The sequence below is a fragment of the Oreochromis niloticus genome, linkage group LG4, assembly GCF_001858045.2.
Source record: "Oreochromis niloticus isolate F11D_XX linkage group LG4, O_niloticus_UMD_NMBU, whole genome shotgun sequence".
Taxonomy (NCBI): domain Eukaryota; kingdom Metazoa; phylum Chordata; class Actinopteri; order Cichliformes; family Cichlidae; genus Oreochromis; species Oreochromis niloticus.
Genome location: NC_031969.2, coordinates 27611132 through 27627386, shown reverse-complemented (window position 1 = coordinate 27627386; position 16255 = coordinate 27611132). Strand labels below are relative to the sequence as shown.

The 16255-nt window shown below is 44.0% G+C and overlaps 1 protein-coding gene across 1 annotated transcript in view; it reads right to left on the bottom strand.

The window, feature by feature from the left end:
• arhgap23a (Rho GTPase activating protein 23a) overlaps positions 1-5540 on the bottom strand; it is a 35855-nt gene extending 30315 nt beyond the window's left edge. The window contains 1 exon segment of the mRNA XM_005468897.4: positions 4362-5540. Coding sequence (XP_005468954.3) covers positions 4362-4559 — 198 coding nt within the window. The 5' untranslated portion in view covers positions 4560-5540.
• Between the last annotated feature and the right edge of the window lie 10715 nt (positions 5541-16255).

The window sequence follows — 16255 nt, the reverse complement described above, 5'->3', positions numbered from 1 at the left end:
ATAACGCACACGGGCCTGTCCTGGCAAATCTCCGCATGGCCACAGAACAACAGGAAGTGGCAGGCTAGAGGCAGGAAGTGGGGCAGCACTGTGGGGCGGGATAACCCTACAAATATAACCACGGAGAGTTATGGAGGCACGTCCATTCTTCACCCCTCTTTCTCCTTCCTTCCATTCTCCTTTTTTAACCTCTCCTCCCTTCCACCTCTTCTTCCTCTCTCTCCACTTCTATTCTTGCAGTGGAAACCTGGCTCTGCCGACATTTACCGCACATGTTCTTTTCCTCTAATTTCACATTCCATCGAGGGAAAAAAAAGAAACCAAAAAATAAGTTTGCACGTATAGGCTACTTTCAGAAACATCAAGATGTTTGCTGGTTAAAACTCTTAAACTTCAAGAAGTATGAATATAATTTTGGTTAATCTTGGCTATTTCCAAACAATCACAAAAGATTATTTTGGAAGATATGATGTGCACGTTTTGCAGACTGTGATATCCATAGATTCTCAAAGCCGGATCTTTAGTCTGGCAGTCTAAACAATGTAAAATAACCCTTCTATTTTCTTAGAGAGGCATGCAGCGAGGCCTATTATGCGAGCCGCATAAAGAGGTGCGTGAGGAAGGCAGGGGAGTGCTTGGAGTGTCAAATTAAAATGACAAAGAAAAAGAAAAGGCCAAGAAAGAAAAAAAAGAGGAAATGAAAGAGCAACGGGGTGAAAGGAGGAAGAGACAGAGTGAATTCCTCGGAGGGAGCGGTTTGGTTTTGGACAAGTTGAAACACACACAGCAACTGGCACAGGAGGGGAGGGAGCACAGAGTGAATGAGATGAGAAGGATGAGGAGAGAAGGAGACGCAGAAGGAGGAGGAGTATCGGGCCCCAGCGAGGGACAGGCTCCAGCACGCCGGTTTCGACCACATGGCCCCTCCCGGCGCTGAGAATACTGAACCCTGTGATTACCCAAAACACACAGGGTCTGCCTGGGTCTCTGAGCCAGGAGGACTGTTTCCCACTCTGCAGCTCTGGACTGTGTGGGCTGTGTTTCTGCTCGGCCATTCTGCCGAATCTAGACTCAACCTTTTCCCCCTAAAACAAGACGAACCCCCTCTCATGCCCTCTGAGCATGATTCGACCAGTTTCCTCTGCCACCACTACCAAAATAAAAGATAAAAAAGCTTGCTGACAGGCCTCTCCAGGACAGGACATTCAGTTTAACCAACAAGGAACTTGGAAAATTGTTTCTGCGGTTTTGCAGTCTAATCTTGACTTCCTACGCAGGCTGGAGACACAGACGAGGGAAACCTCGCTCCTGTTTTGCTGAGAAAAGAAGACATTTGGTATTTCCTGCCCTGCAAGTGGGAATTTAAACTGTTTCACATTGTCACAGGTATTACCTGCTGAGGCTGATTAGCAAATAAACTTCAGCGAGTACAGAATACTGAAGGATCCTGTTATCACCTGTAGATGATGTCATTAAAATAGAGTAAAAAATGCTTCACTGGAAACAACTGAATATGCAGAAAAGCTTGTAATGTCACACCACAGCTTCCTCCTTTGAGTGAGTGTTTAGTGGGTAAAGTGGTGTGCTTCGACAACACACAGCAGCAGCAGCCGGCTCTTCCCCGAGGACATTTTCCTCCTGATTTCAATTAAGAACCATATAATTAAGATGCAGGACTGATAAGACAAGAAAGGAGCAGCTCAAGGACAACATAGCATGCTGCATCTATAAAATCCAGAGGAAATGTTTGATGTTTAAATTGCGGCGCCAAAATTTTAGAGCCCCATCAGCTTTATTAGAGAATAAAAAGGCTATAAATAAACAGCGGCGGTGGTAATCTTCCCTGAAATCCCGTAATAAAGGATTTTTGAGTCTTAAGAGGCTTTTCTAGGACATGACAATATTGTAAAGCTGACGGCATAATCGTCGGGAACAGCGTACGTGTAGGGTAGCACACGTACACACGGACACACACTCTTGTCCTCGCTCCATCCAGAGGTAAAGCAGTTCAGAGGAATGCAGTGACTGTCAGGGAGCCCGGCTCCTGCTAAAACCCCAGCAGGACAGAACAATAATGCTCTTTTAAACAGCTGAGAGCTGCAACCTGTTTGAAAAGTGGAGCTTTGCGGCTGTTACAAATGCTGACGAGCCTTTAATCCCGATGGTCATAGCTGTCTGCGTCCGCAGCCCGGAGCCGAGCTGCCAAGAGGGAACAGGAGAGTGGACGGCGTGGAAAAAAAGCCAAACCATCTCATCCTGATCATTCCTGGACTCACCGGCCACACACAGGGAGTTCTCCAACACCTCTGCACCTCTACAAGCATCCTATGTCTCACAAATGTATGACGTGCGCACGAAGATGCACCTTTACTCTCTTAAGGAAGCCGGCGGATTCTGTAATTTATATAACGATATGTTTAAGGGGCCATACTTGCGAACGTGTGTGAATACAGAATGTCTGCTGAAAAACCAGTCCAGCCCCACAGTCAGTTCAACCAGGCCAACAGGTGATGATGCAATGTCTGTTAAACAGGGTTTTTTTCTCTTGAATAGCAAAACATGCCTATTTGTCCAACTGAAACCTGCATCACTGGCAGCAGTGAAGTTCATTGAAGCTATTTTAACTCAATCCAAGGCCTAGAATCATTTCCAGGAGGAGCGGTTTTAGAATAACTTTTACAGCATGACTTGATAGCTGAGTGGGCAGCAGCACATGGCAGTTAGTGTGTGACGTGGGTTTAAATCTGACCAGGGACTTTTTATCCTCGCTGCCTCGACTTTTTTGCTTTAACAAAGAGGTGAAAGTGCAACAAAACACTGCGCTTTATCACATTCTGGCATCCGAGGACCCCTTTTACATGACAGATTTTCACCTTTACAACTCGTGAGGGTGTTGCGGTCGTGCGGGCAGCTGAATGTAAAAAAAAAAAAATGCAAAGAGAATGGAATGCGCCAATCCTTTGATTCCTCACACACAATAAATCTCAACGATAATAAAGCAGACAAAGATACCAGACATATGATGTGCCAGAGAGATAGTGGAAGTGCATATTTCAACTCAAAGTAACAGATAGAGACAGCTAGGTGCAACTGCTCTTCCTCCCCCTCTCCTAAAATGTAAACAGTGTACGGTGTCTGTTTGTCCCAGCTGTGTCCGTACAGCCTCTCCTTTTCCTCCCCCCACACTTACATTCCTCACTATGGCATTTTCTAACTGTGTCAATGAGTTGGGGGGGAAGGGGATGATGAGGACTATTTAAAAAAAAAAAAAAGCAGTAAAAAAAGATGCGATATTCCACATAAATGATCACGATTAAATGAGGAAGTAATGGCCTGGATTCTGAGGGCATTTGGGACTTGGGGGGGGGGATGCACAGCTGTACGACTGCATGACACCTCGATCAAAGTGGTACTTAGAAGCCGCCTCAGAGAAGCTCCCCAGAGGAAGAAAAGGGTCAATATGCAAGTCATTCCTAATCCAATGGATGGAAAACGTGAGTAAGCTGGGAAAAAATAAGAAAAAAGGTGCACAGAGAAGTCCCACGGTCACATTTATCGATTTTTTTATTTGCTAAATGTAGCTTATCTGATCTTAAGTTCATAATTCTAAGTATATTTTTGTTCAGAATTAACAAGTCCACAACAAATTCAACAGTCCGGTGTGTACGTGGTCCCGTATAAGTCTTTGCAGGCCAACTGCAGCTAAAAGCCACCTTGACTGTAGGTAACAACTACACTTTCTTAATTATATTGATCCACTCAAAGAAGTCTAAACAAAAAGCGCCTGCCAAAAAAAAAAAAAGAGCCTGAAGGCAGCACAGGCATTTCTCCAGAAACTTTAAAGAATCTACCAACAGCTGAGGGGTTAACCGGCTCCAAACAATGAGTACAGTTACAGAGAAGCATTGCTGACACGCATGACTAATTGCACACAGCGGTTTCTGGAGAGTATTGCTGATATCATTGTTTGCTGTGTTAATTCTGGAGAACCACAAAAGTCACCACGAGCACGACAAAAAACATCTCAGACGTCTGGGAGTGTAAAGTGGCAGAGGATTTAGCAGCAAGTATGTTAAATAAACAATCGGGTCAATTGACTATTCAAACAAGCAATGTACAGTTTTAACTGATAAATCTTATTTTTAAAAAACAGATAAAACAGGAAATTCCTACGAATTTCACATCTTGCTATTAGAAGCTGTGATGGGAATCACTAGATTTGAATGAAATCCTCATCAAGTTATCTAGCTAAAGCATTTAATTTGGACTCAACCTGTCATTTAACAGCAGCCACTGATGCTTTTAGCCACAGTCACCACATCTTAACGTTAGATGGGTGAAGACCGGTGACCCCTTCTTACCCTGGGCTGATGAGAGCTCTGGCTGTGCCCAATAGGCATGGCAAGTGGCGAGGTGGGTGACTCCGAGGTCGTGGCTCCACGTAGAACCGCCAGCCAAATGCAACGAGGTTCAGGGGAGCTGCAGTCCACCCCCACCGGGTTCTGGAAGCTCCAGTCAGACCCGGCTGGCGCAGGACACGGTAGCATAGCAGCGGGCATCGGAGCGCTGGGTTTTGTCAGATCCGCATCGCTCGCCACCAACATGGGCTGCACACACTCAAGCACCAACACAAAGTCCTGGACGATGTCCAGACACAGACCTACAATCAAGCCAAGGCAGGGTGGCTGCTTTTAGTGTCTTCCGATTCTCCAGTCATTTAACTTCACGCCTCCTGGCTCCAGTCCATTGCTGCTGCTGCTGCTGAGCCTCGGGAAAGTTTAATCCAACAAGTTACACATCACAGCCTGACGCTCCTGACCTCCATCGGTCAGCTCTCCAAGACCCTCATCCGCACTATTGGGGGGTTCAAATCAGAGGAAGAAGAAGGCAGCAGATAGAGGAGTGTGTGTGTGGTGCAGGGATCAGAGGTAGGTCTGGTTTCACTACAGACACACACACACAGACCAACTGACAGCAGCCCTCCTGTCGGTGTCCAGTGATGTTCTGCATTCAAAGCCACTCTGTCCACCCCCCAAAAAACACAACTGCTGTCCCAGAGGGCTGGATCTTCTGTCTCTCCTCCCTCCCACTGCCCCCACTCTCTCCTCTTTCACCCTCCCTTTCTACCTCTAGTGCCAGACAAACTTCATCTCTCTGTCATCTCAATCCCGAATGTTTACTTTATCACAGCGACCATCAGCTACTCGATCTGTTGCTTTTCTGTTGCTTCTCCTCTTTTGCTTTCTCTTTAGTCCTTGTTTTTGTTACTCGGACTGTATCCAGACAGTTACTGACACCTTCCACATGAACCGGTCTGACTGTCATCAGTAAACAAACACCTGTGCACTGTAAAACGGAACTCTTGAAGCCATACGTTGGGAAAAACTGAAAGCGGGTCAGCTGTTAACAGTCCAGGTGAAGATATCTCCTGTAGGGTTGCTGCTGGTAGGTTAAATCCTCGTTGGATCCTTCCTGTGCTGCACGTGTGCTGCATATGTGTGTGTGTGAGCGACACAAACACAGTGACAGAGCTTTGGTCCCGCCGCTAAACTCCACAAAAGCCAGCCCTGCCTCCACCGCCTCCACCGCCTCCCCTCCACTCAAAGGAGAGACGAAAAAAAAAAAGAGAGAAAAGAGAGAGAGGCCAATTTGCAGCACAAAGAGAGAGGAAAAAAAACATTTGCGGCTGCTATGCTTAGTCTTCTACTCCCTTTTTCTTATAGTTAGGAGGGGAAAACACAGAGGAGGGAGAATGATAATGAGAGAACATGGAAAAAAGCTGCCAAAGACAGAGAAGGAGAGCAACGGGCGCTGCTGTGGTTGTAAAAGCTCTGAAAATAACACGGTCGCTACTGGATGTCAACATGACCTCTTTGTCAAGCTTATACTCCCACTCTCACGTGCAGACACACTCCTTCCCAGAGGATCCACCCACATACAACACAGTGACACCTAAAAACCTCACCACTAAATCAGTCAAGGGGTGAGTTCTCACCAAACAGCCAGGCGTCCAGGGTACGTGCGAGAGCGGCAGACAGGTAACCATGTTGTTATTGCAGACAGCCAACGTTCCCCTCCGGTTGTCGTCACTGTTAACCTGCCGAACATCCGTTACCGATGAGGTTAGACAGGTTTCACCTGCTGAACAGCGGGGCAAGTTCCAACTCGACTGGAGAGGGCCGTCATCCGCAAAAAACACCGTACCCTCTGGATATGTCACACTATGCCAACTAGAACACACACTGCAGGCTTTGATAGTTTATACTCACTGAGGACGTGATAAATGAACGAGTCTGTTACTTTCACAGGCAGAAACCTACCTCAAGAAGAGTGAATAATAGTGGATTGTCCAATAAAAGTACCAAAAAATACAAAACGTGGTTAACAGAAAATATAAAATATGAACTCATCTAGCGCTTTAATATGATATCCTGTGTTTTTCCTCCGTGTGGGTCACTTTTTCTTTTTTTTTTTGTTAATCTTGTGCAAACACACAGGGATGTATACATGTGCATTAGGAAGATATGTTACATTTACTCCAGGAAGTTAAGATATTGTGCAATGTAAGGCTGCAAATGCAAGGCTGAAAAATGAAGCAAATCTGGAAAGGCTAAAGATACTTCCTTAACTGTAAAGTTAACATCCCCCTTTATAACATCTCTACAGGTTTTTTTTTTCCAGATCCACTTACCAATTTAAATTTTATTATGGTGTAAAATTATGCAATATTGAGTGACAGGACACAAAAAAAAAATCATCTGACAAATAGAGTGACTTCTTGTGTTGTCTAACAGTCAGTCAAAGTCTACACGCCAGTTTTGGTGAATGAAATTCAAGCAGTTTAATTTTTGTACATCATTCTTTCACAAGTATCTGCGTGATGCTAATCGCTTTGCTAATCAAGCTAGCTACGCTCTCATCCAGATGTGATCACTTCGAGATCCCTGCAGTGGTCCTACGTTCAATACAACCATGTTTTATGTGCAGTCTGTGGGATTGGTCATTGAATGATGTAAAGAGTAATTTATTTACAATAAAACTCTGATTTACATTATGGGAGATCTTTGATCAAGAGTCCAGAATGTTATAATTGGCCTGCAGTCACCCACACATCACTCACAGCCATGCTCTTCATGTTCTCAATTTTGCATTACAGCAAACATGGGAAAGGCTTTAAAAAGCTTTTTTATTAATAAGCTCCATGTATTCATACACAGCATGCAAACATCTGATCTTGTTCAATTTTTTGCATGTTAGCAACAGGCCTATTAAAGCAGCAAGGCACTTAAGCTGTATGACTAATATGCATGCTTAAAAGTTGCTTCTAATTCGTACGTCATCATGATAACGAACATCACTATTATGGGCGTTACACATTTTCTATTTTTCTACTTCCAAGAGTCACATAGTGGCTCTTTTAATGATCTTTCCTGCAAAAATAACAAACTAGATTGAGGTGGATCCACACCTCACTTTATCCCCAGTTAGCTTATTGAGTCAGTAGACTTTCACTTACACACACAGGCAGACACACACACACAGAAACCAGTTGCATGTGAATACAAAAGGCTGCTTCTCTTGTGCACATGCATACACACAAGCACATGCCACATGTCCCACTGAGTCACTGCTGAGTATAAATACACTAGGCTATGTAATTATGGTTCCACTTAAAGTCAGAAGGCTGTGGCTGCAGGGGGGGGTTTGTCTTCTCTCTGTGGTTCAGACCAGAGCTTCGGGTTCAATGCACCACCAGCCGGAACCGCCCTGCTGGATCACCAGGGGGAGATCCGATTCATCACCAGGAGGGGGAGATGCGAGAGAAAGAAAAAGCCAGACGGGGATTTAAAATCTGCATCCATTTCAAAGCGGCAGCACTGAGGTGGGATTTCATATGGCACTTTTCACAATAACAGTTAGTTTTAGTGAGGCGGGAGGAGTGCCTAATTTGGAAACAAAAGGTTTCTGGCTGTCTCACACCCTCTCTTTCTCTCTGTCACCCTTTCATGAACCATGACGGCACTTACAAAAACAGGAGGTTAAGTGAGAAAAAAAGAGAGATGGCTGGCAAAGAAAAATGAAAATAAAGGCATTGAGTTACAGTTTATCTGATGTGAGCCACACGTGAGGAGCTCGAACAAAAGCACATGGTCTACTGGTTAGCTGAAACATGCCCGAGCAGGCAGGCATCACCTGCATATGGGCTTAATTTAAATCACAACAGCATACCTTTTTTTATCTAGCTTGTAACGATTTGACTGCTCAGTAAACACACTGCACCCTGAAGATGATCGCACTCAAGGTTTTTTCTTCCCCCCGTTTCTTTTAGGTCTTAACCTGGGAGCACGAAACTCCCGGAAATGTCAGGAAATCAAAGCCCGACATGCACCGCAGCTCTCAGAGGAGCGATGTCTCTGCCCCTCACTGCTCCCCGACAACAAACACATCTGTGGAAAGTGAAAACGGACCGCTGGTGTAACGGACAGATTAGTCTGGCGATATGTTTTAATCCCTCTCATAGTCGGATCATGACTGTGAGCCAACCGATTAACACACAGTGGCCTCCCTACCCTTTTTTGTTTTCCCCACTGCAGCTTCCTCGCAAGGTAAAACAAAAGTCCGTCTCTTCTCTGCTGCATCTACAAAACAGAGCTGTGATGAGGAGAAAAAAGGCAGGAAAGAGCAGAGTGAAGCCATTCAGAGTGCTGACTGAGCCCTTGGTTGGCCTGTCGCTAACAAACAGCGCTGCAGACACAACCGTAGGGTGTCTTCTCTAAACACAGGCTGCAAGAATTGAGAAAAGGCACAAGAAGGGTCAGAAAAGGACAGACAGGGTTTGATGCTTACAATGACTGACACAACAAAGACAATACATAGATAAAGAACTTTAATATCATTATAATCTGACGTCTGGAAACCCTTGAGGAAATTCCCGTCGCCTTCTGGTGAGATACATTCCGGTGACACACTAAACATGTGCCAGGAAAGGCGATAAAGGAGCGCCCACATGAGTTATCTGTGTCATCACACTGGAAACTAAGGAATGATTCAGATTTTACCACAAATATATGCACGATGCACCGCCACGGTTACCAACCTCCGAGGGGGTCCCCCAAGATGAGTAACAAACAAATCAAAGCCACACTTTTTTCCTTAAACAAAGCTGTTTGTCTTTTCCATTTTTCCACCAAGAATTTGGGATTTTTGTTTTTGCCTTTGTGCTTTAAGAAAACATTTAAAAGAGTGTTCACAAAGCGGCTGTGAAAAACTTTTCTGTGCCTCGGTATTTCTTAGGTTTAACTAAATATAATCTACAGTTATGAAAGATGAGGCTTTTTTAATACAAGAATGAGTGAATTAAAGTTTTATTAGAGCACATTTTACATGTAGCGGCTCAATAATTGGCTCTAGATGGCATCCGCATGGAGTCGATTTCTCCGTCTAGACAGACATTAAGCGTAATCTGCTGAAGTGGATTGTACAAAAGCAAGCGCTTGTGTGAAAAAAGGGGATGTAGCTGTTTTAAGCTGGTTAATTTTAACTTTAATCTCCAGTAAATCCCCATGCCATGGAACCTATAGGCCTATGTAACAGCATTCATGATGTAGTGAGCAGACAGTTGACACTAGAGGGCAGCTGCAAGCCAGAGTCTAATAGCAGATGGGTGGGGGAAAAGCCCAGAGGGCACTGGGCCACAGGGGAGAGAGCAAAGGGTGATGAGCTACATGTAAATGTACAGTTTTACAACAATAGGTGGCATGAGTGTGTGCCCAGGGCAGGGAAGTGAAAGAAGTCGACCTGTAAGCCGTTATCTGCGATTTGTGGTTGTAAATGAGTTACAAATGGATAAGCTCGTAGACGGGGTGGGAGACTGCGGCTGGATATTAGGGAGGTCACACCTGTTGTGGTCTCTGTTGTGCAAAGCTCGGAGACGATAGCAGGTGCAGAGTGAGACGAAATGTGCAAGGGTCAGATATCTAATCGACACACAGCTGAGGTGGTACCAGGGAGGTCTAACCCTCCCTGACTGGCCAGAGGACTTTTACAACAACAACAACAACAACAATGCATGACTCAAATCTGCAAACCAGAAGAAGCGTCTTCTGTGTTAAACCCACTGCATTATTCATGCACTCCACATGACATCAGGCCAAGTGAGCTGGCTGAGAACTGAAACACTATATAAATAAATATTAACTCTTTAGTCACCTTTTCCCGCCCACCCACTCACTTACTCACACACTTAAGATATTATTAGCTCCATGAAGCTAATAATGTACAAGAAGTCTGTAATTACTGATATGAGTCAGGCCTTTAATCTGAACAGACATTACACTGCTTTAAAAACAGGCCACAAAAAGATTATTTCTATAATTAACTAGGTTAAGATTAATGTCTGTTTAGTCCAGAAAATAGTAAAAGAAAAACATTTATGCCCAACAGCGTGAAATCCGAAGCTGTGGTGTATCATAACGGAAGTCTTACAAATCCTGCCAAACCAGTGAATCTTTGGCTTTCAGTGTTATAGCATGTCGCTCTTTTACTGCAGTGTTAATCAACAATCATTCGGCTGGCTTAACACATCAGATAAGTTGATAGTAACAACACATTCTTGATTAGTGGCCTAAATCACATCATTTAGCACTGATAATAACTTCTTAAATCGTTTAACCAGCTTCCCAAATGTGAGAATCTGCTGCTTTTTACAAGAATTGATTCATTAATTCAATTTATAGGCAAAGTGATTCATTCATATATCACATTTATTTGGAAATTATAACACACAAAAAAAAATGTGACCAGCTGACTCAGGATGGTGGATGTGCCTATTGTGCTACCTCTGCCACAAGGGAACGCTGGGATACATGAGTCAGCCCGCCGGCCTACAAAGCATCTACGTGGACAAAAATGCCCAATACAGAGCAGGAAGGAGAACACGAAAGGGTGGGGGCGTTGACAGATGTTGGAGAGCGAACACCAGGGTAAAGGGGGGGAAACTTGGAGGGAATAAAAAATGAGGACAGAGAGTGATCTAAAGCAGAAGCGAGAGTCAGGAAGTTGAAGAGAGCAGATGGAGAGGAGACGGGAGAGGACGATTTAAACATCTGGGCTGAGACAGCGGCGGCACAGGGGCGTATTTACGCAGGGAGGCACTCTAAATACCTCCTCTATTGTTTCATTTAAATAAAGACTTTAATGCAGCACATAAACGACGACAGTCCAGACTGCACGACTGGAGGCTAAACCACAAAAATGTCACTTCTTTGCTCAATCAAGCTAATTAAAGGCTAAGTAAAGAATCCATTAACAGACAGTGGCATCCCAGTCTGCTGACAAATGATTAAACACACTAAGAGATGTGTGAGTGTTGGGAATGATCTATCCTATGGATTTTTGCCCTGTTTTACAACTCGCTTTCCAAAAACGTGTTGTATCACCTCTTCTTTTAACGGAATTCTGGGAGTGCTTGGGAAGAGAGGTGTAATCTTTCAAGCAAATAAATACTCAAGAGTTTGGGGACTCCTCTGGTATAGATTTTTTAAATAAGTCGTCAAATTCTGCTAATGAGTAACAGGTTTGGGTTGCAGGCAGGCAAACTGAGCACATGGACACCATCTTGGTATTGTCTTGAAAAGCATGCTGGCGGAAGGGCAGCATATGTCGCTCCAAAGCCTGTATGTAACATTCAGCATTAATGCTGCCTTCACAGATGTGCAAATAAGCCATGAAAAACCATAAAATAATCTCAGGCCCAAAGGAAGTGTCATGGTTTCTGAATATCAAAAATCATCCAGAGGCAGTTTACAAGATTCAGATTACCTGAATCTTTATTTATTCCCCATATATAGTTGTGTGAATGCCTCTTAAGTCTTCCACAGTGATGAACTTCTCCTCCAATTACATGTAACATCCTCAGCTCCACTGGGATGATCCTATTCATGGTGTTGGCCGGTGTTTTGTTTTAGCATGACACAATCTTTGCAGTCTTTTGCTCCCCCTGTCTGAACTTTTTTGGACGGGCTTTCTGGAAGCAAATTCAAAAAGTTTCAACGTCTGATAGTGTCGCATTTATACTTCTCAAATTTAATGGGTGGGTCTCTCGTGGCTATAAATTTTTCATAGCGAGGAGGCCATATTGCATGGGATCAAAACTGGATGTATGATAGAAAAGATGGTTTCTATTTGTGCATGTGAAGAGCGATGAAGCATGCATACAACACACACACACACACACACACACACACACACACACACACACACACTATGACATACACTAAGTGGAGAGACGGTGCTCCACTTTAACCTAATTAGTGAGAAGTGGCTCCTCTAGTCGACTGCATGTTTTATGTTCAGGTCACTTCAATAATAAAACGGAACTAAAATGAAGAGGAAGCTTCGTCTCTTACTGGATATCTCATGCATGTATTAACAGTTTAACTTTTTGTGTCCGCTTATTTTTTAGTGAAGGGTGTGATGGAATGGCACATTAATGGCACTATCAAGTTGCCTATGTTTGACCTTAATAGTCACTATAGGTCTGAACTTTAAGAGTCTCAGACTGTAAAACCACTTGGCTCATTTTAAAGAGCCAGGTGCGAATGCTAGATCCTTCCTCTCTTTTCAGACATGTCTGAAATCTGGAAGTCTGAAAACGTTCCACCTTTTGATGCATGAAAGATGTGTGACAGCCGAGCAGTCACCAAGAATGCTTAAATCAACACACACTGGTTCCTGCTAAAGATGTGCTCTCTTTCCACAGTGTTTTTAGTCATGTGGCGTCCCCTCACGCTTAGCCAAAGAACATGAAACAAAGAGGACCGAAACAAGAGCCACATCCTGCTGCTTCTGAAAGCCACTATGAGGCGACGGCTGGGTTTTATCAGGTAAATTCCCAGCTGTACCTTATAACGAGTCTTCTGATACTGACGGGATCTATGACGACATCTGGCAGAGAGCTAACTTTGCTCCTTGCACTGTATTCCCCACCCCTCACGACTCCACTGTACTGACCACAACCGCTGGGAGCAATCAGAGCGTCACGTCTGAGCTCCACTGCAATAAGATGCCCTCCCTCGCTACCCCTCCCTTCTTTTTCCCCTTTTTCCCTTTTCTTCTCTTTCTTTCCTGGTTGTTTTCAGAAGCAGGCCTCAGCAACAGAAAACCACAGGGCTCCAGCAGGCCTTTTGACTCTCTCCACCCCCCTCGCCTGCGTTTGGAAGAAGCGCGGCCGTACTTTGAGCCCCCTCTTCTCGGTTGCTTCCCTCCCCCCTCTTCAGACCCACATGTATATATTTAGCTCATCTCTGCTTCTGTATAATTAACAGATGAAAATTATAACTTTGGGACTCGGAGATGACGTTGCTGTTCTCCTTGGCTGAAGCTGAACTTAAGCTTCAGCCCTAGGGGGACAAAACCAGGCGGCGGTCCAACATGTGGGGCGTGGTGGAGTGGAGGCGATGCTAAGCCAGGTTGGGAAACTGAGCGAGGCAGTTAAAAAGGAAAGAAAAAGACGACTGCAGAAAGGAGTCAGAGTGTTTATTAGAGCTAGCGAGATGGCCTGCTTGACTGCCTCCATCAGCCCTGGAGTTTCCATTTGAGGTCATCTGGTTTTTACATTCCTGCCATGCACCACCGCTCGCACCACCCCGAGGAAGTCTCCATCACTAAGTTCACACAGGACTGTACAATCCAGCAATTCTCAAAGCTGAGTCTGGGGTGTAGAGTAGCCATTTAGGGAGCTCTCAGAGTAGTGAAGAATAGTTTAAGTTAATGAAAACTTTTCTTATGTTAGGGTCTCACAGATGGAATCTGATCACCTGGGAATCTGTGGGTTACGTCTGGGTATTTGGGGATGTGAAAATATTTTAAAAGACTGCTTTTGCAGATGCATGAGTACACTGATGCAGCTCTTAACCCAGCTGGACAAATTCCCACTGTCTAAAAGTTCAGTAAGATTTTCCAATATTTCACACAGACCATCTCAAATTGAGATCAGTGTTCTGATTCACATGACTCCACAGGCTCACAAAGTCTCTCTGTAACAGTGTACGCATGATGCCACCGGGCAAAAGATAGCAACTGCACATAATCAATTACTATAGTTTAAAGGAGTTTGGAGGCAGACACATCAATTCTTCCCTTTTTTAAAAAAAAAAACTCTTCTCAATCTCAAGTCTGAAGCACAGCGAAACGCATGTGATGAAGAGGTCAAGCGAAACTTGCTAGGCGTGATTTTTCTGGCAGTAACTTCAGCTTCTGTTCTCACTTTGAGATAAACCTGATCCTCAGATTAAATCCAAAGGGACTTTTGCAAACCACCTCTTCTCTTCGGCATTCCCCAGCAGAGCAGAGATGCTCTACAGATACTGACGGGCATGTTTCGAATACAGGCCGATCGGCCCACGCTATCACTTCATCTGCTCCTTCCTGTTGACTGTGATTTAAACCCTGTTTAGTCCTAGTTTTCGAGCAGATCCCAAAGGCACTGCCTTTTTGAGTGCACCAAGCAACGATGAGATCCATATGCCAAGCTGATGATGCTATGTCTGCATCTTTAACCTCTGTCACTCTGTATTAGCGGCCTTTTAATGCAACCCAGAGACTGTTCACCCTGCAGAAATAAACTGTCCTTTTGTAGCCTCATGACTTCTATCACCTCAGAAAAGAAGGTCAAATTTGCCACCTGAAGGAAATTCGGCTCACGCTTGTATTCTTATTTTGCTTAGCTAATGGGACGCCTGCAGAGGCCTTCAACTGTTAACACAGGAATCATACACTCGCATATGTTTTCACTCTGTTATTCGGATTAAAGACACGTTGCCATTGCTTATAGTAAAGAGGAAAGTTAACAGAAACACACTGGACTGTTAGTTTTCACTCTGTAAACTCAGGGCGGTGGGTGGGGGGGGGTTGGATATACAAGAACTGTACAAAAACAAACCTTTTATGGCACAAACCTACATGTGAATACCTGCTGCTTTAAGGATGACATTCTGCTCAGAGACGGCACATACAGACAGAATTGAAAGCAGTGGCGGCAGCAGAGTATCCTGAAAGGAGATGCCCAAAGAAGGAAGCAGAGAGGGGATCAAAGCAACGAGCGATTCACGAGGAAATGAAAAAACAGGAAAGCTTGAAATTTGAAAGAAGCCAGAGAAGAAGAAAAAAAATACTACTCCATTAATAAGAACTGTGACACACACAGTCACACACAGAGAGGGAAGAAGACCAACAGAGAGTAGAGAAGAGAAGGAAGCCGGAAGAGATATGAGTGAGAATAATGAAGCTCAATGTGTGCAGAGTTAGTGTTGAGTTTACATCTGAATTCATGCAAACCTTCAGCCAATAGAAGACAACTGCTGTGTATTTGCCTGAGCAAGTAAGGTCTCAGTCACATCAGCCTAGAGACTGGTCAGCGACCCCCTTTTAACCACAGGTTGCTAGGGGAAAATGTCTATTTCCTGCTCAGCTGGTGAGTGGTTGTTGGCTGATGCTATGTGAAATAGGTCATAAAGCGATATACAGTCTGCATCGAAAACCTCCTTGCCATTGCTTTGGTTGCAAAAAGACTGACAAAGTTACCTGTAGTTTGCATGGAAAATGCCGACTTATCTGCAAACATTCTTTCGCCAGTTGTTAATACAAATTTTTCCCTAGCGGCGGCAGTTATCAGGGAGTCGCAGAGGTGACCATATCCCAGCAAACTAAATGCTGTGCTCTACTCTTCTTATGCTCATGTATTTCTTCTTCCATCCAAAAATAGCTTTCCCAAAATTTTAGTTGATATCCGGTAATAATTTTTGGATTTCACCTTTAGTTTGGCACCTTTCTTTTTGAGCAATTAGCCAATTTTTAAGCTTTTTTGAGCCACATTCATTTGTTTGATTTCACTTTATTAAATACAGGGTTTTTTCCTCTAAATTTAAAAGAAAGAAAAATAAGGGACACATATTTTTTGAGTTTGCAAACTCCACAGTGTAGTAGTTTACACTTCCACCAGACAAGGATACACAAACCCCTCAATGTTACATTAGGACGGGCATCTGGAATGAAAACTTTCCCAAATCAAACAAGAAGTTACAAACTGTAGTGACCTCCTTGTAAATAAGGGTCTGTAACAGCTGGTCACCCATCAGAATCAGCTGATTCTTTCTTTACAATACTTTTAGCATATCTAATGATATTTAAGAGAATATGAATATTTTGGTAGGTGTAGGCTGAAATTTGCTGCTTTTCAATTAGCCTTAGTTGTCCC